At 39.2% G+C, this 25,183-nt stretch overlaps 1 protein-coding gene across 2 annotated transcripts in view; it reads right to left on the reverse strand.

Annotated features, from left to right (window-relative positions):
- PARL (presenilin associated rhomboid like) overlaps positions 1-25,183 on the reverse strand; it is a 56,095-nt gene extending 30,912 nt beyond the window's left edge. For both annotated transcript variants that reach the window (XM_081235053.1, XM_081235052.1), the window contains exons 1-4: positions 25,032-25,183; positions 15,579-15,774; positions 14,971-15,111; positions 12,595-12,643 (exon numbers count right to left, since the gene is read on the reverse strand). In XM_081235053.1, coding sequence (XP_081091179.1) covers positions 12,595-12,643; positions 14,971-15,111; positions 15,579-15,774; positions 25,032-25,156 — 511 coding nt within the window. In that variant the 5' untranslated portion in view covers positions 25,157-25,183. The remainder of the gene's footprint in view (positions 1-12,594; positions 12,644-14,970; positions 15,112-15,578; positions 15,775-25,031) is intronic.

A 25,183-nucleotide genomic window follows, 5' to 3' on the forward strand; every position in this document is an offset into this window, starting at 1 on the left:
GAAATAACTACTGCAGAGCAGAATAAAGAAAAAGAATGAAAAGAACTGAGGACTGTCTCAGGGACCTCTGGGACAACATTAAACGCACCAAAATTCAAATAATAGGGGTCCCAGAAGAAGAGAAAGAGAAAGGGACTGAGAATATATTTGAAGAGATTATAGGTGAAAACTTCCCTAATATGCGAAAGGAAATAGTTAATCAAGTCCAGGAAGCACAGAGAGTCCCATACAGGATAAATCAAGCAGAAACACACCAAGACACATATTAATCAAACTATCAAAAATTAAATACAAAGAAAAAATATTAAGAGCAACAAGGGAAAAACAAAAAATAATACACAAGGGAATCCCCATAAGGTTAACAACTGATCTTTCAGCAGAAACTCTGCAAGCCAGAAGGGAGTGGCAGGACATATTTAAAGTGATGAAGGAGAGAAACCTACAACCAAGATTACTCTACCCAGCAAGGATCTCATTCAGATTTGATGGAGAAATTAAAACCTTTACACACAAGCAAAAGTTAAGAGAATTCAGCACCACCAAACCATCTTTACAACAAATGCTAAAGGAACTTCTCTAGGCAGGAAACACAAGAGAAGGAAAAGACCTACAATAACAAACCCAAAACAATTAAGAAAATGGGAATAGGAACATACATATCGATAATTACCTTAAACGTGAATGGATTAAATGCTCCAACCAAAAGACACAGACTGGCTGAATGGATACAAAAACAAGACCCGTATATATGCTGTCTACAAGAGACCCACTTCAGACCTAGGGACACATACAGACTGAAAGTGAGGGGACGGAAAAAGATATTCCATGCAAATGGAAATCAAAAGAAAGCTGGAGTAGCAATTCTCATATCAGACAAAATTGACTTTAAAATAAAGACTATTAGAAGAGACAAAGAAGGACCCTACATAATGATCAAGGGATCAATCCAAGAAGATGATATAACAATTGTAAATATTTATGCACCCAACATAGGAGCACCTCAATACATAAGGCAAATACTAACAGCCATAAAAGGGGAAATCAACAGTAACACTATCATAGTAGGGGACTTTAACACCCCACTTTCACCAATGGACAGATCATCCAAAATGAAAATAAATAAGGAAACACAAGCTTTAAATGATACATTAAACAAGACGGACTTAATTGATATTTATAGGACATTCCATCCAAAAACAACAGAATACACATTCTTCTCAAGTGCTCATGGAATACTCTCCAGGATAGATCATATCTTAGGTCACAAATCAAGCCCTGGTAAATTTAAGAAAATTGAAATCATATCAGGTATCTTTTCTGACCACAACACTATGAGACTAGATATCAATTACAGGAAAAAAATCTGTAAAAAATACAAAACATGGAGGGTAAACAATACACTACTTAACAACCAAGAGATCACTGAAGAAATCAAAGAGGAAATCAAAAAATACCTAGAAACAAATGACAATGAAAACACGATGACCCAAAACCTATGGGATGCAGCAAAAGCAGTTCTAACAGGCAGGTTCATAGCAATACAATCCTACCTCAAGAAACAAGAAACATCTCAAATAAACAACCTAAGCTTACACCTAAAGCAATTAGAGAAAGAAGAACAAAAAAAACCCAAAGTTAGCAGAAGGAAAGAAATCATAAAGACCAGATCAGAAATAAATGAAAAAGGAATGAAGGAAATGATAGCAAAGATCAGTAAAACTAAAAGCTGGTTCTTTGAGAAGATAAACAAAATTGATAAACCATTAGCCAGACTCATCAAGAAAAAAAGGGAGAAGACTCAAATCAATAGAATTAGAAATGAAAAAGGAGAAGTAACAACTGACACTGCAGAAATACAAAAGATCATGAGAGATTACTACAAGCAACTCTATGCCAATAAAATGGACAACCTGGAAGAAATGGACAAATTCTTAGAAATGCATAACCTTCCTAGACTGAACCAGGAAGAAATAGAAAATATGAACAGACCAATCACAAGCACTGAAATGGAAACTGTGATGAAAAATCTTCCAACAAACAAAAGCCCAGGACCAGATGGCTTCACAGGCGAATTCTATCAAACATTTAGAGAAGAGCTAACACCTATCCTTCTCAAACTCTTCCAAAATATAGCAGAGAGAGGAACACTCCCAAACTCATTCTACGAGGCCACCATCACCCTGATACCAAAACCAGACAAAGATGTCACAAAGAAAGAAAACTACGGGCCAATATCACTGATGAACACCGATGCAAAAATCCTCAACAAAATACTAGCAAACAGATTCCAGCAGCACATTAAAAGGATCATACACCATGATCAAGTGGGGTTTATGCCAGGAACGCAAGGATTCTTCAATATACGCCAATCAATCAATGTGATACACCATATTAACAAACTGAAGGAGAAAAACCATAGATCATCTCAACAGATGCAGAGAAAATTTTGACAAAATTCAACACCCATTTATGATAAAAACCCTGCAGAAAGTAGGCATAATAAAGGCCATATATGACAAACCCACAGCTAACATCATTCTCAATGGTGAAAAACTGAAACCATTTCCACTAAGATCAGGAACAAGACAAGGCTGCACACTCTCACCACTATTATTCAACATAGCTTTGGAAGTTTTAGCCACAGCAATCAGAGAAGAGAAAGAAATAAAAGGAATCCAAATCATAAAAGAAGAAGTAAAGCTGTCACTGTTTGCAGATGACATGATACTATACATAGAGAATCCTAAAGATACTACCAGAAAACTACTAATCAATGAATTTGGTAAAGTAGCAGGATACAAAATTAATGCACAGAAATCTCTAGCATTCCTATACACTAATGATGAAAAATCTGAAAGTGAAATTAAGAAAACACTCCCATTTACTGTTGCAACAAAAAGAATAAAATATCTAGGAATAAACCTACCTAAGGAGACAAAAGACATGTATGCAGAAAATTATAAGACACTGACGAAAGAAATTAAAGATGATACAAATAGATGGAGAGATATACCATGTTCTTGGATTGGAAGAATCAACACTGTGAAAATGACTCTACTACCCAAAGCAATCTACAGATTCAATGCAATCTCTACCAAGTTACCACTGGCATTTTTCACAGAACTAGAACAAAAACATTCACAATTTGTATGGAAACACAAAAGACCCCGAATAGCCAAAGCCATCCTAAGAAAGAAAAACTGAGCTGGAGGAATCAGGCTCCCTGACTTCAGACTATACTACAAAGCTACAGTAATCAAGACAGTATGGTACTGGCACAAAAACAGAAATATAGATCAATGGAACAGGATAGAAACCCCAGATATAAACCCACGCACATATGGTCACCTTATCTTTGATAAAGGAGGCAAAAATATACAGTGGAGAAAAGACAGCCTGTTCAATAAGTGGTGCTGGGAAAACTGGACAGCTACGTGTAAAAGTATGAAATTAGAACACTCCCTAACACCATACACAAAAATAAACTCAAAATGGATTAAAGACCTAAATGTAAAGGCCAGAAACTATCAAACTCTTAGAGGAAAACATAGGCAGAACACTCTGTGACATAAATCACAGCAAGATCCTTTTGGACCCACCTCCTAGAGAAATGGAAATAAAAACAAAAATAAACAAATGGGACCTAATGAAACTTCAAAGCTTCTGCACAGCAAAGGAAACCAAAAACAAGACCAAAAGACAACCCTCAGAATGGGAGAAGATATTTGCAAATGAAGCAACTGACAAAGGATTAATCTCCAAAATTTACAAGCAGCTCATGCAGCTCAATATCAAAAAAACAAACAACCCAATTCAAAATTGGGCAGAAGACCTAAACAGACATTTCTCCAAAGAAGATATACAGATTGCCAACGAACACATGAAAGAATGCTCAACACCATTAATCATTAGAGAAATGCAAATCAAAACTACAATGAGATATCATCTCACAGGGGTCAGAATGTCCATCATCAAAAAATCTACAAACAACAAATGCTGGAGAGGGTGTGGACAAAAGGGAACCCTCTTGCACTGCTGGTAGGAATGTAAACTGATACAGCCACTATGGAGAGCAGTATGGAGGCTCCTTAAAAAACTAAAAATAGAACTACCATATGACCCAGCAATCCCACTACTGGGCATATACCCTGAGAAAACCATAATTCAAAAAGAGTCATGAACCAAAATGTTCACTGCAGCTCTATTTACAATAGCCAGGACATGGAAGCAACCTAAGTGTCCATCAACACATGAATGGATAAAGAAGATGTGGCACATATATACAATGGAATATTACTCAGCCATAAAAAGAAACGAAATTGAGTTATTTGTAGTGAGGTGGATGGACCTAGAGTCTGTCATACAGAGTGAAGTAAGTCAGAAAGAGAAAAACAAATACCATATGCTAACACATATATATGGAATCTAAGGGGGAAAAAAAAGGTCATGAAGAACCTAGGGGTAAGACGGGAATAAAGAGACAGACCTACTAGAGAATGGACTTGAGGATATGGGGAGGGGGGAGGGTAAGCTGTGACAAAGTGAGAGAGTGGTATGGACATATATACACTACCAAACATAAAATAGACAGCTAGTGGGAAGCAGCCACATAGCACAGGGAGATCAGCTCGGTGCTTTGTGACCACCTAGAGGGGTGGGATAGGGAGGGTGGGAGGGAGGGAGACGCAAGAGGGAAGAGAGATGGGAACATATGTATACGTATAACTCATTCACTTTGTTATAAAGCAGAAACTAACAAACCATTGTAAAACAATTATACTCTAATAAAGATGTTTTAAAAAAACATAAAACTAAAACTACAATGAGGTACCACCTCACACTGGTCAGAATGGCCATCATTATAAAGTCTACAAATAACAAATGCTGGAGAGGGTGTGGAGAAAAGGCAACCTTTTATACTGTTCGTGGGAATGTAAGATTTTGCAGCCACTGTGGAAAACAGTATGGAGGTTCCTCAGAAAACTAAAAACAGAATTACCATATGATCCAGCAATCCCACTCCTGGGCACATATCCAGACAAAACTGTAACTCAAAAAGATACATGCACCCCCCTATGTTCATAGCAGCACTATTCACAATAGCCAAGACATGGAAACAACCTGAATGTCCATCAATGGATGAATGGATAAAGAAGATGTGGCACATATATACAATGGAATACTACTCAGCCATAAAAAAGAATGAAATATGCCATTTGCAGCAACATGGATGCAACTAGAGATTATCATACTAAGTGAAGTAAGTCTAGAAAGAGAAAGACAAATATATGATATCGCTTATAGGTGGAATCTAAAATATGACACAAATGAACCTATCTATGAAACAGAAACAGACTCACAGACACAGAGAACAGACCTGTGGTTGCCAAGGGGGAGGAAGGTGGGGGAGGGATGGAGTGGGAGGTTGGGGTTAGCAGATGTGAGCTTTTATATATAGAATGGATAAACATCAAGGTCCTATTGTATAGCACAAAGAACTATATTCAATGTTCTATGATAAACCATAAACCATAATGGAGAATATTTTTAAAAAGGAATGTATATATATAACTGAATCACTTTGCTGTATAGCAGAAATTAACGTAACATTGTAAATCAACTATACTTCAATTTAAAAAAAATTGAAAAAACAATGCAATATTATTCAGTCTTAAAAAAGAATGAAATTCTGGGCTTCCCTGGTGGCGCAGTGGTTGAGAGTCCGCCTGCCGATGCAGGGGACGCAGGTTCATGCCCCGGTCCGGGAAGATCCCACATGCCGCAGAGCGGCTGGGCCCGTGAGCCATGGCCGCGGGGCCTGCGCGTCCAGAGCCTGTGCTCCGCAATGGGAGAGGCCACAACAGTGACAGGCCCACATACCGCAAAAAAAAAAAAAAAAAAAAAGAATGAAATTCTGATATGTGCTAAAATGGATGAACCTGGAAAACAGTATGCTAAACAACAGAAGCCAGACACAAAAAAACAAACACGTAATTCCACTTACATGAAGTGTAGGCAAACTCACAGAACAGAAAGTAGAATGGTGGTTACCAAAGGCTAAGGGGTAGGGGAAATGGGAAGTTATTGTTTAATGGGTACAGAGTTTGTTTGGGATGCTGAAAAGTTCTAGAAATGGACAGTGATGACGGTTGCACAACACTGTGAATGTACTTAATGCCACTGAATTGCACATTTTATGGTATGGCTAAAAAGATAGATTTTATGTTATGTATATTTTACCACAATAAAAAAATACCCAAAAAATTGTAGTTGATGATATATTAGAAAAAGACAAGCAATAACAAATGGAATCCTCATACACTGCCTAAGGGAATATAAAATGGTGCAGCCACTTTAGAAAACAATTTGGCATTCTTCAGAAGGAAAACAGGGAAATGGATATTCACACTCAAAAGAATAAACTTGGACTCTTACCTTACACCCTACACAAAAATTAACTAAAAATTAATTAGAGGCCTAAAGGTGAGACCAAAAACTTTAAAACTCCTGGAAGAAAACAGGGGAAAAGCCTCATAACATTTCATTTGGCAATGATTTCTTGGCTATGACACCAAGAGAGCAAAAATAGACAAATGGGACACCAAACCTAAAAGCTTTTGTGCAAAGGACACAATCAACAGAGTGAAAGGTAAGCTACAGAACAGGAGAGCATATTTTCAAGTCATCTATCTGATAAAGGGTTAATATCTAGAACACATAAAGAATTCCTACAACTCAACAACAAAATTCAACCTGATTAAAGTGAGCAAAGAACTTGAACATTTATCCAAAGATGATATTCAAATGGCCAACCAACATATGAAAAGATGAGCAACACAGCTAATTAGAGAAATGCAAATCAAAATCACAATGTGTCACCTCACACCCATTAGGATGGCACCCATTTTTTAAAAAACCATAAACAGAAAATATCAAGTGCTGACAAGGATGCAAAGAAATTAGAACCGTTGTAGGATTGTAAAATGGTGCAAACACTATGGAAAACAGTATGGAGCTTCCTCAAATAATTAAAAATAGAACTACCATATAGTTCAGCAATCCTACTTCTGGGTATATATCCAAAAGAATTGAAAGCAGGGACACAAAGAGATCTGCACACCCATGTTCCTAGCAGCACTACTCACAATAGCCAAGAGGTGGAAGCAACCCAAATGGTCACCGAAGAATGAAAGGATAAACAAAATGTGGTGTATACAAAGGAATTAATTATTCAGCCTTAAAAAAGGAAGGAAATCTTGTCACATGTTACAACATGGATGACCCTTGAGGACATTATGTTAAGTGAAATAAGCCAGTCAAAAAAGACAGGTACTGTATGATTCCACTTATATGAGGTATCTAAAGTAGCGAAATTTACAGAAACAAAAAGTGGCATGATAGTTACCAGGAGCTGGGGAAGGGGAAAAAAGGGAAATTGTTGTATAATGGGTATAGAGTTTCAGTTTTACAAGACGAAAAGAGTTTTGGAGGTGTTTCATAACAATGTGAACATAATTAACTCTACTAAACTATACACTTAAAAATGGTTTAAATGGTGCATTTTATGTGTTTTTTACCACAGTTTTTAAAAAGTTAAACAGAGTACCATATGACCCAACAATTCCACTTCTAGGTGTATTAGCAAGAGAAATGAAAACATATGTCCACACAAAACATATATATGAAAATTCATAGCAGCATTATCATAATATTAAGCCAAAAAGTAGAAACAAATGTCTACCAACAGATGAATAAAATGTGATGTATCCATATAATGGAATATTATTTAGCCATAAAAAGAAATATGTATTGACACGTGCCACTATGGATGAACTCTGAAAACATTACACTGAGTGAAAGAAGCAGCCACAAAAGGGCTCATATTTATGTGATTCCATTTTTATGAAGTGTCCAGAACAGGCAAATCCACAGAGAAAGAAAGTAGGTGTCTAGGGCTGAGGGGAGTAGGGGAATAGGGAGTGACTGCTAATGGCTATGGGGTTTCTTTCTGGGGAAATGAAAATGTTCTGGGAGTAGGTGATGGTGATAGTAGCACAACCTTGTAAATATAATAAAAGCCACTAAACTGTATAGTTAACCCTTGAACAACATGAGTTTGAACTGCACAGGTCCACCTTACAAAGATTTTTTTTAAAGTACTATGGTACTACATGAGCCATCGTTGGTTGAATCCACGGATGCATAACAGTGGATAGAGTGCTGACTATAAAGTTATACACAGATTTTCAACTGTGTGGAGGGTCAGCAACCCTAACCTCTGCATTGTTCAAGGGTCAACTGTGCTTTTAAATGATGAATTTTAGTACATGTGAATTATACCTTGATATTAAAAAAAAAAAGATACACTGATTTGGGAAGCACTACTGGGGGTTTAGTAACTTCAGCCTATTTTCCTCCTCCAAGGAAGGGGGGTACAATCTCTTTCTCTCTTTTCCTAAAAAAGAAAAAAAAAAAAAAAGACTATCTCAATTGGAGTCTAACAGCTAAGTACAGCATCCCTTCTGTTTCTAAGGTGGGCCAGCTCACCCCTCCACAGCTCCTCTATCTGAATGAACCTGGCTAGTCCAACAAGCACACACACCCACAGCAGCCAAACAACTGAGTTCAAGCGGTCCTCAGGTTCCCTGGGAGCCAGGACTACAAGCACTGGCATCATTCTGTTGGCCTCACACAGTGGCTATAATTTCTCCTCCTGGGGAGTATCCACAAAACAAGTTAAGGACTGGTTCCACAGCTTCCTGAAATCGAGAGGAAATCCAAAGAGACTATCCATCTTCCATCCTCCTATGAAAGCAAGACTAAAGACAACCTAAATATTCATTAATAGAAAACTTGTTACCATAGTATTCATTTGCATGGACTACTGCAATGCCATTAAAAAGAATGATCCTGGGGTGCTGGTAATTTCCATTTCTTGATCTGGGTGCTAGTTATGTGGATGTGCTCAGTTTGTGAAAATTAGTTGTACATCTGACATGTGCATGTTCTTCTATGTATATTATACTTCAATAAAATACTTTTAAGGGCTTCCCTGGTGGCGCAGTGGTTGAGAGTCCGCCTGCCGATGCAGGGGACACGGGTTCGTGCCCCGATCCCGGAAGATCCCACATGCCGCGGAGCGGCTGGGCCCGCGAGCCATGGCCGCGGAGCCTGTGTGTCCGGAGCCTGTGCTCCGCAACGGGAGAGGCCACAGCAGTGAGAGGCCCGCGTACCGCAAAAAAAAAAAAAAAAAAAAAAAAAAAAAAAAAAAAAAAATACTTTTAAAAAGCATACAATAGACCTACTTGTATCAATATGGAATGTCCTTTAAAATACTAAGTGAAAAAAACAAAGGTGTAGAGGAGTATGCATTACATGCTACCGTTTGTGCTTAAACCACAGTTAGATACAGATATTAATGTCTATATATAAACAGGTGCTTTGGAAGAAAACACAAGCAGCTAAAAAGGCAATGGTCATGGGGGTGGAACTGGACGTCTACAGTGAGAGAGATTTATTTTTTTATTTTACATATTCTCTATTTTAATGTTACCATGCACATTTATTCATTTTACAATGACAAACTATAAACCGAGTAGCCAAAAACGTCCCTCTTTCTTCACTGAATGCCAGCCTGCTGCCTTGGGACAATTTGCTGCAATTTGGTCTATGAATCAGCACTCAGATACCTGAGATGGGGAAAGGCAGTGTGGTTTATCAGAAAGGTAATTAGTGGTGGTTTGCCATAGCAGAAAGTGAATGGATGTAATAGAACGCTTATTATTTGAACTAAGGAGTTTGTTTCCCATCTCCAGCCTTTCTAGCTGTGTGATCTCAGACAAGTTATTTAACCTCTCTGAGCCTCACTTACCCCATGTGAACAATGAGGATACCAGTAACAGGGCTCTTAAGGACTTCCCTGGTGGCACAGTGGTTAAGAATCCACCTGCCAATGCAGGGGACACAGCTCTGGTCCGGGAAGATCCCACATGCCGCAGAGCAACTAAGCCCATGCGCCACAACTACTGAACCTGCGCTCTAGAGCCCGCGAGCCACAACTACTCAGCCCGCGTGATTCAACTACTGAAGCCCACATGCCTAGAGCCTGTGCTCTGCAGCAAAGAGAAGCCACTGCAATGAGAAGCCCATGCACCGCAACGAAGAGTGGCCCCCGCTCGCCACACCTAGAGAAAGCCCACGTGCAGCCACAAAGACCTAATGCAGCCAAAAATAAATATATAATTTATTTTAAAAAAAGATTAATAATAAGGATTAACAATAATATGTGTGTCTGTAAAGTACCTAACATAGTACTTGAAGCCTAGCTGGCACTCAAGCATTAGTTTTGTTATCCTTTCCCCAGAAATAACTAAAACTATGACGAGTGCCTCATAGGCATCTCTAAAAGCTAGAAATAGCAAGGTTCAGATAGCAAGGAATTCTTACATGAAATGTTTGGTGTAAAACTGCGAAATCGTTAACCTGCTACAGCTTTCAAGCTGCCAGTGTCTAGGTGTGAATACTACAGAGCAAAGAAGCACACTAGTCTCACAGAGCTTTGAAACTTTCTAGGTCAGCGGCCTAAGGACTTGTCAAGTTCTTTCAAAATGCAAAAAGAAAAACACTCAGAGAACAGCTACAATCCAAGGAACATATGGCACAGAATGAATCTGTCACCCCATCCTCAATAAAAGCCAGGAGCTGAGCCAACCTCACTTAGAATCAGCCTAAAGGAAGCAATCGAGGGGCTAAGCAAGGTCAGTGGAATGAACTGGCACCTCTGAAAAAAGACAAGATATAACTAAAGCACAAGTTTATTAACCATTGAAATTTTAGTACATAGCTAACTGATTATAAAGCACCACCAGCAAGTGTTGTGAGGCTAGATTCACTGCTACCAGAATTATTATTTCCTGAAGGAGTCTGAGATGACACTGAACAGACCAAAGAGCATTTCCTCAGCCTTTAAAAGTCACTTAGCTAACCTGACAATAAGTATTTAAGGTCTTTAGCATGACCGTTCACATTTATGTGGTTCGAAGTACTTTATACTCAAGCTGCTAGTTACACTGCAACGTCATCTAAGGGAAAGAATTCTGATTTTTAATTATCTCCAAATACCAACTTCTTTGAATAAACCATTTCCTGGCATGAAAAAGGTTTTAAATTCTGGTCCCAGGTTTCCTCAAATGTTAAATGACAAAATCTTCACAATCTTCAAAGAACACTAAGTTTCAACTAATTGTGAGATACTTTGAAAATATCAAAAGAAATCAAAACTTTGCTACCCTAAGGAAAGGCTATTAATTTTCAGAAAACAAGCAAACAAACCAAAAATCCCAACTAATTCCAATGGAAACATGTTATTACAGAGCTATTTTCGAAGTTATCATATTTATTAAGACCTCACTGACTAATCAATTATACAGTATGGCAATATACTTTGAAAAATCTCAATCTTTTGATTCAAGATCTCATCGACATTCACTTACTCAATAGCTTTTAATTGAATGCCTTTACTGTGTGCCAGGTATGTGCTAGGAGCTACAGCAAAATGAAAAATCTCATCATTGTCCTCAAAGATGTTACCTGTACAATTATATAAGGCAGGTTGTGTTATAAGTGATTAAAAAGTGCAATGAGTTCAGAAAAAAAGCACTTCCTGCAGGAAGCAATGTCTAAACCATAAGCTTGAAGACAGCATCAGGTTCCACCAAGGAGACAGAAAAATTAAACCTTCCAGACATAGTCTGAATGAAGAAACATAAGCACCTTTTTTCTCCACTTAAGTAGGTATAGAAAATTAAGAGTACCATTAAGTCTAACCATATTTAAGGAAAAGCAGTATTTTGCTGTTTCTCTAGGAAGATTTTTTTCCCTATCTGTACAACTGTTAAAGAACTTACAAATCCATTTTCCCAAATTTCTCAAAATAACTAAGTCCATAATATATTGCACAAGTGTTACCTTGAAGAGCCAGATCTATCTTCCATAAAAATTTAAAGAAACAAATTATCATGGTGATATACACATTATGCTTACATTTAAAGAGGATTTTATAAACAGCATGGTATAGAAAAGAGAAAACCGGCTTTAGGATGAGACAGACCTGGGTTTTGAAACTCAGCTCTTACTTACTAGCAGTGTGACCTTCGAAAAGTTCCTTCTCTGAAAGCCAGTTTCCTTATCTGTAAAAAGGGAGATAACTACCCTGTAAGCAACCCTGTGAGGTACAGAAAGAATATGTATAAAGCATGCTGCATAAAGAAGGTACTTAATCAATGTCCCCTTTAGTTACTTTAATGGGAAAGTAATAATTACTCATAACCTATTTCACAAGCTAGGATTTTACAACAAAGATAGATCATTTGATCAATATCATACTAGATCAAAATTAGAAAATAACTGACCCAGAGCCTCGTGTATACCTTTATGCCACACTACTTTCAAACCATTACATTAGCCTGAAGGTACAGAAACTGTCTTCTAAACCACGGATGAGCATGGTACAAAAGCCATTGACTATGACATACTGTACCTTTTGGTTTGATTTCTCTTCCCTTGAATGGCTAAAACGTGTAAGCTAACACAAACCTGTCACAGTCCGCTGGCCATCACTTAGGTTATTCCACCACTTGTTAATCTAAAACAGAAGAAAAATTGCATATCACCATATGGTAAGTAATTTTAGGCTATGTAAATGAAAAGCAAGAAAGAAAATGCTTTGTGCATAAATGAAAGAGTCCTCATCTATAAAAATCTCTACTGAACAACAGACATAACAAATATGTGATAGAGTGGAAAACACAGGTGTTTTATAGTCAGAGAGCCTGCATTCTCTACACAAAGCCACTGATTAGCTCTGTGACCTCAAATTACTTCTAAACTTCAGTTTCCTGATACATAAAATGGAGACAGTAACAGATATATAGCAGTACCACTGTGAGGAATATCAATAACATAAAGTACCTAGCACACTATCAAGTGATTGTTCACCAAGACCCAATCTAGTTTTAAAATTCTAACCAAGAATATTTTCTACTAAAATTGCCTTTTTTTTTTTTTAAGGTATAATACTAGATTGAGGTTTAGAAAAAGACAGAATCCTAATCTTTTAGGGATACACCTTGACATTTTTATAGATGATATATGCCTAGAATTTGCTTTATAGTAATCAGTGGTGGGGAGGGAAGGGAAAGAAGGGGAACTAGATAAAACAAAGTTGGCTATGTGTCAATAATTGTTGACACTGGATGATAGGGTTCATTATACTATTCTCTTCACTCTTTTTACTTTACCTTTGAAATTTTCCATGATTAATGTTTTTTAATTTAAAAAAACTATGTTCTAACTATGAAACTGAACCAGACTTTGTATACTAATACAGAAAGAAACCCAAGGTAAAGAAGAAAAGTTATAGATCAACATGTATTTGATTCATGCACAAAAATGATTCCATTTTTGTAATTCAGTTGACCCTTGAACAGCAGGGGTTTGAACTGCACTGGACCTATATGCAGGTTTTTTTCAATAAATATGTACTACAATATACTACACCATTCGCAGTTGGTGGAATCCACAGATGTGGGACCGCTGTTATAGAGGCCCAACTATAAAGTTACAGGCACATTTGCCACTGCATGGAGGGTCAGCGCTCCAACCCCTGAGTTGTTCAAGGTCAACAACAATTAAATGTGTGTGAACTCTCAGGCCTTACTCACTGCATATGTAGTAGTGGGGCACGGGTTCCCAGGACTTTCACTTCCCATGTTATATTTATGCGTTATTTCAATTTTCTTTAACATGGATTTTATATTTTATCTCTTATCATTTAACTACTTTAAACAAATCCATCTTTGGGTGAAGATTATGTATATTGCACGTGTCATTTTCACCATTCCAAGGAACAATTTGGGTATCAAAACTTTATAGTGCAGAAGCCTGTAGCTTTCAAGGGATCCAGGACTGTGGAATAGGTCAGTGTTACCACCTTCTCAAACGTACTGTACTGAATAAAAACCATTGCTCGTTATTGCAGGTTTTACCTGCAAATATTACATCCATTGTTCTTCTGACATAAAGCCTCTCTAGAACTGGTAGGGCTCATGCTTCTTGTGTCTATGGGGAAACAAGGAGGAATGAATCCTTCTCCCTACTTAGAGGAACCTTCAACTATCATTAGAAAAAAGAAAACCCAAGGCTGCTCTCTCACTAGCCAGGAATAAGAAGTTCCAAGGAAGAAGAAAACTGAAGAGGATATCAACACTCTCTCCAAACTGGAAGAGCAGTGTGTCATAAAAAAATACGGAGATGCTTGAAAAATAAATGGACCTGGATCCACAAATTAGCCTATGGTCTCTGCTCAATAAGTACTGGCAAATGAAATAAAATATATGCTTTATCTAAAAGGCAACATTTTAAGAAAATCAGTTAGGTGGAAGGAAGGCCATCAACTTGCATATGAAATAATGAAAAGTTCTAAAAGCTCTATATTTGTACCCTTTTCTTGCATCTTGATCCCCTGAGCACAGTTAGAAAAAACATCAACAGTGGTTATTTATCAGAGATATATAAACATCATGTCACTGAGAAGCTTTTTAAAACCCACAGAGTATCTCTACCCCTCAAGCATAAAACTCCCTGTGATTCTAATATGTACTCTAAAAGTAAAACAGTGGCCCTTAGTAGAGCTGGAAGAGGCTCCAAAACATTAATTTTTAACAACTATCTGTGGTGATTCTTGATATGTGGGTAGAGGGCCAAACTTCTTGGAACACTGTTACATACAACGTTGCCAGACATACGAAACATTAATACTTACTACAATGAAATGACTCTAAAGAAGAATATTAACTGCAATGACTTCACATCTACTGATCTAATGTTGCCATTAACTAAAAACACTTCATAAATAACCAGACTTCAAAAACTGATCAATTAGAACAAAAAAAATGCCATGTTTATCTTTACCTCCTTTCTGAAGTCTCCTTCCTTCTGTGGTCTTATGCTATCCAACCAATCAGCTTTTATACCATCAAAATAACTCTGGACCCTGGATTTCAGTGATTCATATTGCCAAATGGCAGCTGATCCAAATGCACAGCCTGTAAACTATATAAAACAAATATATTACAAAAAAAATTTTTTAATAGATCTATACATAGTTCCAAGGATGATATTTCATTTTCATTGCTTTTTATAAACATAAGGAACATCTGGCACGCTGAAACTTACTAGGTGAAAATAACACTTAATTGTTTCCCATTTTATTAACATTACAGTACCCTGGGGCCTGTTTACAGTTAGAACTTTTCCAATAAAATTCAAAATATCAACTCAGTATCACTTGCATTGTTATACCAAATAAGAGGCCCATGAGTCTCTTCTCCAGGGCTTACATAAATGACCCATACTCTAACAGCAATTATTAAATTCATGTTCTATTGTAATCACGACCCCAGATCCTTTTGATCCCACTCCACTTGTCTTTAAGGGAGCCCAAATAGGACAAGTAGTATTGATACTTTAACACTACACCTGCAGCAAGGTAGGTAACTCCTAGTGACGTGAGCTCTTACCCCAACAGTAAAAAACAAAGGCTTTACAAGAGTCCTTATAGGATAGGGAGAAGGATAAAAGGCTGTTTCTTCTACAGGAGGAATCAAAGCACTTCTCTTGTATGCTTCACTACTTGTTCCTGTGTCTGATCTTCGAGGTTCAACCTTCCTGGGTGCTTTTCTGAATCCACATTTTTGCTGAATAAAAAAGTTAAACCTATAGGGGAAAATAACAGATTAGAAACAGAGCTGCAGGGACGTGGGTTCGATCCTTGATTGGGGAACTAAGATCCCACATGCCTCGGGGCAACTAAGCCCACGCGCCACAACTATTGAGATCACGCACCTCAATAAGAGAGCCTGCGTGCCACAAACTACAGAGCCCTCGTGCTCTGGAGCCCGCGCAACACAACTATAGAGCCCATGCGCCCTGGAGCCCGCGCACTACAACTAGAGAGAGAAAACCCTCACACCACAACTAGTAAGAAGCCCGAGCGCAGCAACAGAGACCGAGTGTGGTAATGAAAGATCCTGTGTGCCTCAACGAAGATCCCGTGTGCTGCAACTAAGGCCCGATGCAGCCAAAAAAAAAAAAAAAAAAAAAAGGAAAATAAATAGGAAGGAAGGAAGGAAGGAAGCGAGGGAGGGAGGGAGGGAGGGAGGAAGAAACAGAGCTGCATCTTGCAAACATCAACCTCTACGAGCCTCCCCAACTGAGGTGCATCATCACCATTTCAGTTTATTCTCACTATGCAGCCCGAAAGCTGCCAAGACTCCTACTCCCAGGTAGGATTCAGTCAAAACAATGAAATGTGCCCTTCTGGAAAAGGAGAGACATAAACTACAGCAGCTTTACAGGGCATCTGTTTGGGCCGTTACTGTGTATCAATCCACACAATAATTTGTATCCATCCCCCACAGTATCCATTCCCCCCAGTCTGCAATCCTGTAAAAAGCTGGAGAACTACAAGTTGTGGGGTGAATTAGCACAGAATAGCTTTATTTTTTTTGAAGTTTGGCCAAACATTTAAATCAAATAATGATTTTCCTTTTATAAGTACTAACCATTACAAATTGGCGGATTTTCCCCACTTTGCCCCCTATTTACTTCACTACCAGTTTGGGGGACACCCAACTAGATGTTCTATAAAGGGTTTTCTTGTTTGAGTCCTTATAGCTTGACCTCCTCAAAACATCTGACACTACTGATCACACCTGTGAGCGCCTGTAAGGTTGCACTCCCTGCTCTTCAAACTTGCTTTCCTAACGGCTTCCCCCTTTCTCCTATCCCGTAAAGACAGATATGCTTAAAGGCTCTAATCTAATAGTTCCTTTACACATTCTCCATTCAAACTGAACCCATATAAATTTGTGAAGCATTTTTTTCTTTTGTAAAATGGTAATTTCCCCCAGGTAGACCATGTAGAGGCCCCTTCCTGTTTGTTCTCATTGTACTCTAATCATACTATATCCTTCTAGACTCATAGAACTCCTGTCTGCCAGTCAGACAGGTCTTCTCACCTTTGTAACCTGGGCCTTGAAACACTTTGGTTGAATAAAAGAAAGTTCATTTCTGTGGCCTGGATGACTTCTAAGCAAGTAAATGATTCAAATATATGTCTCTAGTCCCAGCCTCAATTTTCTTGTCTTGTATTTCCAACTATATATTGAATAATTCTACCTGGATATGCTCCCCATTACTTTAAAACCAATATATTCAGAAGGGAATTCATCCCCTTCTACAAGCTCCATTTTCTGACTTCTTTATTCTTTCAGTGGGCCCACAGTTATCTTAATCACTAAGATTAAAAATCTAGAAGTCATTACGGAGTTCTCTCTCCTTAATTCTTACCATCTAATTTAAAACAAAATCTGTCAAATATTTTTTCACTCTTAATCTAGTCCCGTACCCCATGCCTAAACAACAGCAACAGCTGACTTAATTTCAAACATTTTGACATGTTGCATGTTCTTTCCTCATATCACTCTTCCACAAACATTCAACACTTCCTCAAATGCCCTCTTAGAGGGCCAACATTCTCTCCCTAATTCCCACACAATCCCTTAGTTCATCCCTTTTGGCCTGGAATACTCTACCATTTCCTAACAGATCTCACTGCTTCTAATACTGCCCTACTCCAATTCATCCTCCACATTTTATTAGGCACAAATATATTATCATTCCCCTGCTTTAAATCCCACAGTAAATTTTTCATCACCCCACCAAACTCAGCAATGCTACTCCTTTGTTGCGGTACTTACTTCCCTTTAACTTTTTCGTGCCCTTCAAAATTCAGTTCATTTATTTCCTCCTCCAGGAAGCCTTCCTAAACTCTCGCAGGCTGGGTGTCTCCTTTGTACTCCTAGAGTCCTAAAGCATCCTGTATGCACTCTTATACTTGTCTCATTTATTGCCTGTACCATAACTAGATTATCACTTCTGTATTCATTTTATCTCCACCACTAAGGCCAGTTCCTAATAAAGAAAGGGTCAATAATTATGTTAGAAGAAAGAAGGGGTCAAAAATGATTATTGGTTTTATTCTGAATAACTGAAAGGAAGGTGGTACTACTCACTAAGACAAGGAAAATCAGAGGCACCAAAATAGGAAGCTGGAAAATGAGAGATGAATAATTCCATCTTGGGCACTGTTTAAAATGCTTGCAATCACAGCAGCTCAGTTCTAACAGGTAGAAATTGGAACTTAAATTTCCATCAACAGGGGAAAGGATAAACTGTGTTATATTCATACAGTGTAATACAGTGGTCCCTCAGTATCCATGGGAGACTGGTTCTAGGACCCCCTGCGGATACCAAATTCGGGATGCTGAAATCCCTTATATAAAATGGCGTAATACAGTGACATTCCCCATCCACAGTTGGTTGAATACATGGATGAGGAACCTGGAGATACAGAGGGCCAACTGTACCACTCAGTGAAAAACTACTGATCACACATCACGGGAGCATCTCAAAAACACTGCTGAGTAAAGGAAGTCAAACACAAAAGAGCACATAATGTGTGTGATTCCATTAATGCATATCAAGCTGAAGAACAGGCAAAAATAATTTGTGGTGATCAAAATCAATAGTGGTGGACTTCCCTGGTGTCACAGTGGTTAAGAATCCACCTGCCAATGAAGGGGACACAGGTTCAAGCCCTGGTCCAGGAAGATCCCATATGCTGTGGAGCAACTAGGCCCGTGCGCCACAACTACTGAGCCCACGTTCTAGAGCCCGTGAACCACAACTACTGAGCTCTCGTCCACAACTACTGAAGCCCGTGCACCCAGAGCCCATGCTCTGCAACAAGAGAAGCCACCACAATGAGAAGCCCATGCATCACAACAAAGAGTAGCCCCTGCTCGCCGCAACTAGAGAAAGCCCGTGTACAGCAACGAAGACCCAACATAGCCATAAATAAATAAATAAATAAAATTTAAAAAAAATCAATAGTGGTTGCCTAAAGTGGGACTTGACTGGAAAGGGGCAAGAGGGAACTTGATGGAATGATGGGCAGTATCTATATTTTTAGGTGATGGTTGCACAGGTGTATACATTTGTCAGAACTAATGGGCTGTATGCTTAATACTTATATGTTTTACTACATGTAAATTATATTGCAATGAAGTATTTTTCGCATTGGTAGAACACCCAGGTGATGTCTAGTAGGCATTTGGAAACATGAAACTCAGAAAAATGGTATAGCTACTATTACTATTACTCACCTAAAATGCTCTGTCTTCAACACTGAGTCCACACCACAGTTCAACTTCTCAGACATCACATGGTGAGGACGGGTGATGATGATAAAGTAATTCACCTTAAAACTTCTAATAATTTAGAATTTGTACTAACAAATAAGTGCTACTTCTTTCAACAAAATCTACTTTGGAAAGCAGTGCACTTAGTCAAACAATGCCAATGTTGCTCTGAATGGCTCTGAAATTCAGAACCTAGTCTTATGAATATCCTTTAGCAAGTAACTGTTGAATGGCTAATTGCAAATCTATTTCTAGTTCTTGTTCTGTTGCCTGCTTTTTCTGCAGAGGCTAGGAAAGATAAATATCTTCACTTTTCCAGTCTCTCCTATGGCTAGGGATGGCCATATTACAGAGTTCTGACAAAATGAGACTTAACTGTTTAGAAACTTCTTGAAAAGGTTTTGCTTATCTGATAAAAATGGAGGTATCACTAATGTCACATCCCTCCCACTTCTTTCTGCCTTGAAAAAGGATGCAATTTTCTAGAGATGAGGCAGTCATCTTGAATGCCCAGAGAAAGGCCAAGGGCTTCAGAAACTAACCTTAACATTTTTTGAGCCACTGAGCAAAGACAATAGCCACCTACCTCCAATCATTTTATGCTAAATACTCCTCTCGTTTCTTTAAGCAACAATTAACTTACAGCCAAATGCATTCCTAACTGATAACAGTGGCAGATGTTAATCCTTTGCAATTGGATTTGATTTTTATTAAATATTCCAAAGTAATTTAGAGCTAGGTCTAGTAAATAAATTACAAGTAACACCACTTTGGGCCCAAAACCCCAAAGATGTGATATAAAGTAATAGGAATACGTTTCCTTTAAATGTTTCCCTGTAATGGTTACAAATTGTAACCCAGGGCTTCCCTGGTGGCAGCAGTGATTAAGAATCCATCTGCCAATGCAGGGGGACACGGGTTCGAGCCCTGGTCCGGGAAGATCCCACATGCCATGGAGCAACTAAGCCCATGTGCCACAACTACTGAACCTGTGCTCTAGAGGCGGGGAGCCACAACTACTGAGCCTGTGAGCCACAACTAGTGAAGCCCATGTGCCTAGAGCCCGTGCTCCGCAACAAGAGAAGCCACCGCAATGAAAAGCCCACACACCGCCATGAAGCAGCCCCCGCTTGCCGCAACTAGAGAAAGCCTGCGCACAGCAACAAAGACCCAATGCAGCCAAAAATAAATAAATAAGTTTAAAAAAAATTGTAACCCAATATTGTTGGTTTCTGGTATTCTTTTTTTTGGCCATGTCTCGTGGCTTACAAGATCTCAGCTCCCCAACCAAGACTGAACCTGGGTCACAGCAGTGAGAACCCAGAATCCTAACCAGTAGGCCACATTTTTTTCTTTTTAGACCAAGAAATATGAAGGATGAGATTTCTTTATATCTCCAACAGCTTAATACTCCAGGATATGTACTCAATCAGTTCTTCTACAGCTCATCAACTCATTTACAATTCTGAAGCACAATGCTTGAAAAGGAATACAAATACACCAGGTTGGGAATCTGGATTTGACGCAAAGCCAGACCTTTTGCCTAGAATAATATTTGCCTTGAGAATCTCAACAGAAGTTAAGTGTGGGACTGAGGACACCAAGAACAAATCGGCCCCAGATGCAGTTCAGATGCAAAATACACGTTAGGAGTACATACACCAGGAATTAAGAGTTGGACATACAGAACTTGTTGGATAGAATTAAGTACTATGACTTGGCTCACTGAACACCTATTCCTTTCACCTGTGGTACATTCACATGCTGCAGGGACTGGAAAGCTAAAAACTATTTCCCAGGTATCCTTTCGGTTAGGAGTCGAGATGTGATCAGGGCCTGCTGATCAGATACATCAGCACAACACCTGAAGTCAGAACTGAGTTGAGTGAGAGGCAGCACACGAGGCATGACTTCTGCTAGTGAAGATAACGGTGGAGACAGCATAGTTCTTACTTTGGTTAGCAGATCCTGATCCGGTAGCAGCTTCCTCAGTTGTCACATTTATTATTGCTTAAAAGAGTTGTTTAAAAGAAAAAGAATATCTGACAGTGACCTATGTAGCCCTATTTTCTATCAAGCCTTTTACAAAATATGTTTGGCAAACCCTGTCCTGAACTGCTCGTTCATGAACCACTTTGAATAGCAGGAGCTAGAATCTAATCCCTCATCCTTCCAACAACATTTCTACTTAGATTACAATGGTTATCTACAGGTTAATCCTATCTGACTAGAATTTTAAAATTAGGATTCGTAACCAAAGTATTCCAATACAGAAGTTTCACTAGGACTGACAGTGAGCTTTTTTGGCTCAATCCTAGCATCCACACCTAAGGGTACCCTGGAATTTCCAGCCACTTGGTTTGGGGAGGCACACCAAGCTCCTGACTGGCTTAAGCCAACCTACACGTCCCACATCCCTGGCAACTTTAAGGAATTCAAAGATGAACATGTATCCCAAGTTAGGCCAATCCAGTCCAGTGAAATTCAAATTTCAAGATTTTGTTTGTAATACTGGGGAAGACAATCTTTTCCTCTGGACTTGAACCTAAAAGTATACAGCCCCAAGAGCTGCTGACAGCCATCTTACAACAAGGAGATAGCATACTGAGAGCATAAAGCCAACGTTTAAGAAGCAGAGCCAAGCCATGGAGGAAAATGGAGTCCTGGTGACGATCGGAAACACTGGATCTTGTCTCACCAGAAGCCAGGCTCACCTCTGGACTTTTTAACGGTATAAACCAATAAATTCCCCTAATTATTAAGGTCAGTTAGAGCTGGGTTTTCTGTTGGTACAAGGATGCTTTTAGATGTAATAAGTACTTCATCACACATTATATGACAAGGTACGTTCTCTGTCCTTAGAGAGCTTTTGTTTTACATTTCTTAAAAGTAAAACCAACCAGGAAAAGCGTGATAAATGTCTCCAATTGCAAATGTTTGATATCATATATAAAGGCCTAGGTTCTTAAGCTCTAACCATTCACATGGGTAGGTAGTATGGAAAAATAAATGACCTGAAATAAGTCTGGAAAACAAAGGAAGCAACACAATAAAATGCATGGGGGTGGGATGGGAGGAAAGAGTCACAAGAGGTATGTACCAACTCATGAGGACAGGCCTGCCTTTTTGCTCTGTGCTTTGGTCCTTCTGCCAATAACTAGTGATTTGTGAAAGCAATGTAACGTGCTCAAAGTGGGAAGATCTTATGAATGCTTGAGTTACCACTAACCACACAATTGTTATGGTTCCATTTTTTAATATCATCCCATAACTTTTAAATAGAAAAGTCATGTCTATATAGCTGTTGCCTTAGTGGTGAGTGAGATAACACAGTCTAGTGAACTGTTTTCAACAGTGTGAGGATAAAGACAATGCCACTTAGATATCATACAAGTCAGCACTAAGCACTAAATGTTACTATAGATTTGTGTGAATAAACTGAGTAGAAGGGCCTAATGTGCAAATGGAGACAAGACGTGTCCAAGCACACACACACAAGAGACTCATCCCACTTAAAAGAAAATAGTTGTATTTAGGGGAAGGGGCATAAACTCCTGCATGCCACAATTATTTTCTTAAAACTCATCTTGAGTTAATACATGGTGAAATAAACAGGGAAAATAATTGAATATACCTGATTTACTAATTTGTCAGGTATTTAACCTAAATGTATCTTAAGATTGTTATCCCAATCTAAAAGATTTAAGCTCCGTGTAAGTGCTACAATCAACTATTTTCTTCTCTTAGCTAGTTCTATACAACTGACAAATTATGTAGGCTTCTTTCAGACCTAAACCATTTTTCAGCAGTGCTGCCAAGAGTTTGATCATGGTAAAGTTTCTGAAAACCCTAAGTGAAATAGTCTCTTTTTTCTGTAAAGAGCCAGACAATAAACATTTTAGTCTTTGTGAAGAACAATTTAAAACTCTGCGGCATAGTGTTTCATTTTGCAACCCTTTAAAGACATAGAAACCATTCTTGGCTGGTGGGCTGCCTTGGGCCTGCTATTGTTTGCAGAAATTTTGAGGAATATCACCACCTGTAGTTCTTGTAAGAAGAAAAAATTGCAAATTCTCAGCTACACTTCAGGCCCATTACATCAAAATCACAAGGACTGAGCCCAGACCTCTGCTTTTTAACCGTATCCATGACTTCATTCCTCCACATACTAATTTTAGAACCACTAGAAGTGAAAGCAGACCTAATAAAGTTATATACAAGGAAACTCATGCTGCTTTCTAGAGGCAAGTAGACATATATTCTATTATATTTCAGGTTTACCTACAATCTCTTGTAATGCACATTTCTGTCACCACAAAAAATGTCAATTTCAAACTTTGCATATAAATGACAAAAAAAATTGTGATACTAATCGTCAACATCACATGATTTTTTTTCAAATGACCTCATTAACCAAGTTGTTAGTTTTCCTTTCCCTTCCTAACACATATCTTGAATATTTAACACCTGTTGCTTCCTACTAACTGTATTCACTTTTCCTCCCCCTCAAACCAGGCAATTTCGACTGGGATTTGAAGTAAAGTGGAAATGGAATCAGGACCACTGAAATCAACCACCACCTCCACCTGACCTCATTCTCCATCTCCTCAGGAGTTTAAGATTAGTGCCTGAGGCTCCATGTTTCAGTGTATCATGAAGTTAAGGTACAATATAAGTCAGTTTTCCACAAATCTCTAATCCTACACACATGCAGTGCTTGTTTAGAACTGCAGGTTCTTTCACTCCCCGCACCACCACCCCCGCCCCCCAGCACCGGGCAAGATGACAGGAAGGACTGGGATAGGGCCTGGGAAATACAGTCTACAAACACTCCAGGTGATTTTAAAATTAAGGATGGCTCCTTGGAGCCTCAATTATTTACCACTGGCTAATCCCCATGTTGATAAACACTTCAAGTTCCTGCTACTATCAGTCAGGTGGATTCCAGGCACACATCTAAACAAGTCAGAAACTGGCAGAGCTGAAATTCTGTTAAAGAACAGGAAGAAATTTCAGAGCCAAATACACATCAGAATCTTAGTTCAGGGATTTCTCTCTTCTCCCAATTTAGAGTTGAATTACTCTAACACAAAAGCAGCAAATACTGATAGACCGTACTCTTCATACAGCTTCTACTCGAGAAAAATTGACTTTTCTTTCCAAGTCATCTAGAAACCAAATACTCCACTTCCTAATTTCTTTAACAGAAAAGCCTCTCCTACAACTCTACAAGAGGCAAAGTGATGCCCTCCTCTGACTCCGTCTTCCCTTACAGAGTTCTCTAAACGATAAAGAACGTAATTTGTAGTAAAACAAAGGTTTTACAAAGACTGACAGAATCAAATCTCAGCCCTGCCATTCTACCAGCTGTTAACTCTTTACTTGCTCGCGGGATTATGAGGCGTGGTGCGCAAACCCTCACAGATTACCTCTCCTTCCCGACACGTCCCTCCGGATGGGAAAGGGGCTACCGCGGGCTCACAGAAAACTGGGCCGGGGCTGGTCACTGTGCACCCGGGCAGGGTGGCGTGGCGAGAAGCGAGGACTGGACGGAGGCAAGGGGTAAAGGGGGAGGGAGAGAGGAGGAGCTGGTGAAGAGAGAGGGTGAGCCGGGGGCAGCATAAGAGAGCCGCACGGCCTCCGCCCCTGAGGATGCGCTGCCGGAGCCGAGGGCACGAGAGGCGAGAAGCCCCGAGAAGCGACCATTACCTGCGCCCGAGCAGCCGCGGCTGAGCCAGGGCCGCAGTGAGCTCCTCGCAGCTGCGGCCGCCCGCCGGTGGAGCCCACGCCGGACCACAGCCCCAACCTCTCTGCGACAAGCCTCGCCACGCCATCTTCCCAACCTCTGCCCCACCATGGCC

Source organism: Mesoplodon bidens, assembly GCF_964165515.1.
Source record: "Mesoplodon bidens genome assembly, chromosome: 5".
In the NCBI taxonomy this organism is placed as follows: domain Eukaryota; kingdom Metazoa; phylum Chordata; class Mammalia; order Artiodactyla; family Ziphiidae; genus Mesoplodon; species Mesoplodon bidens.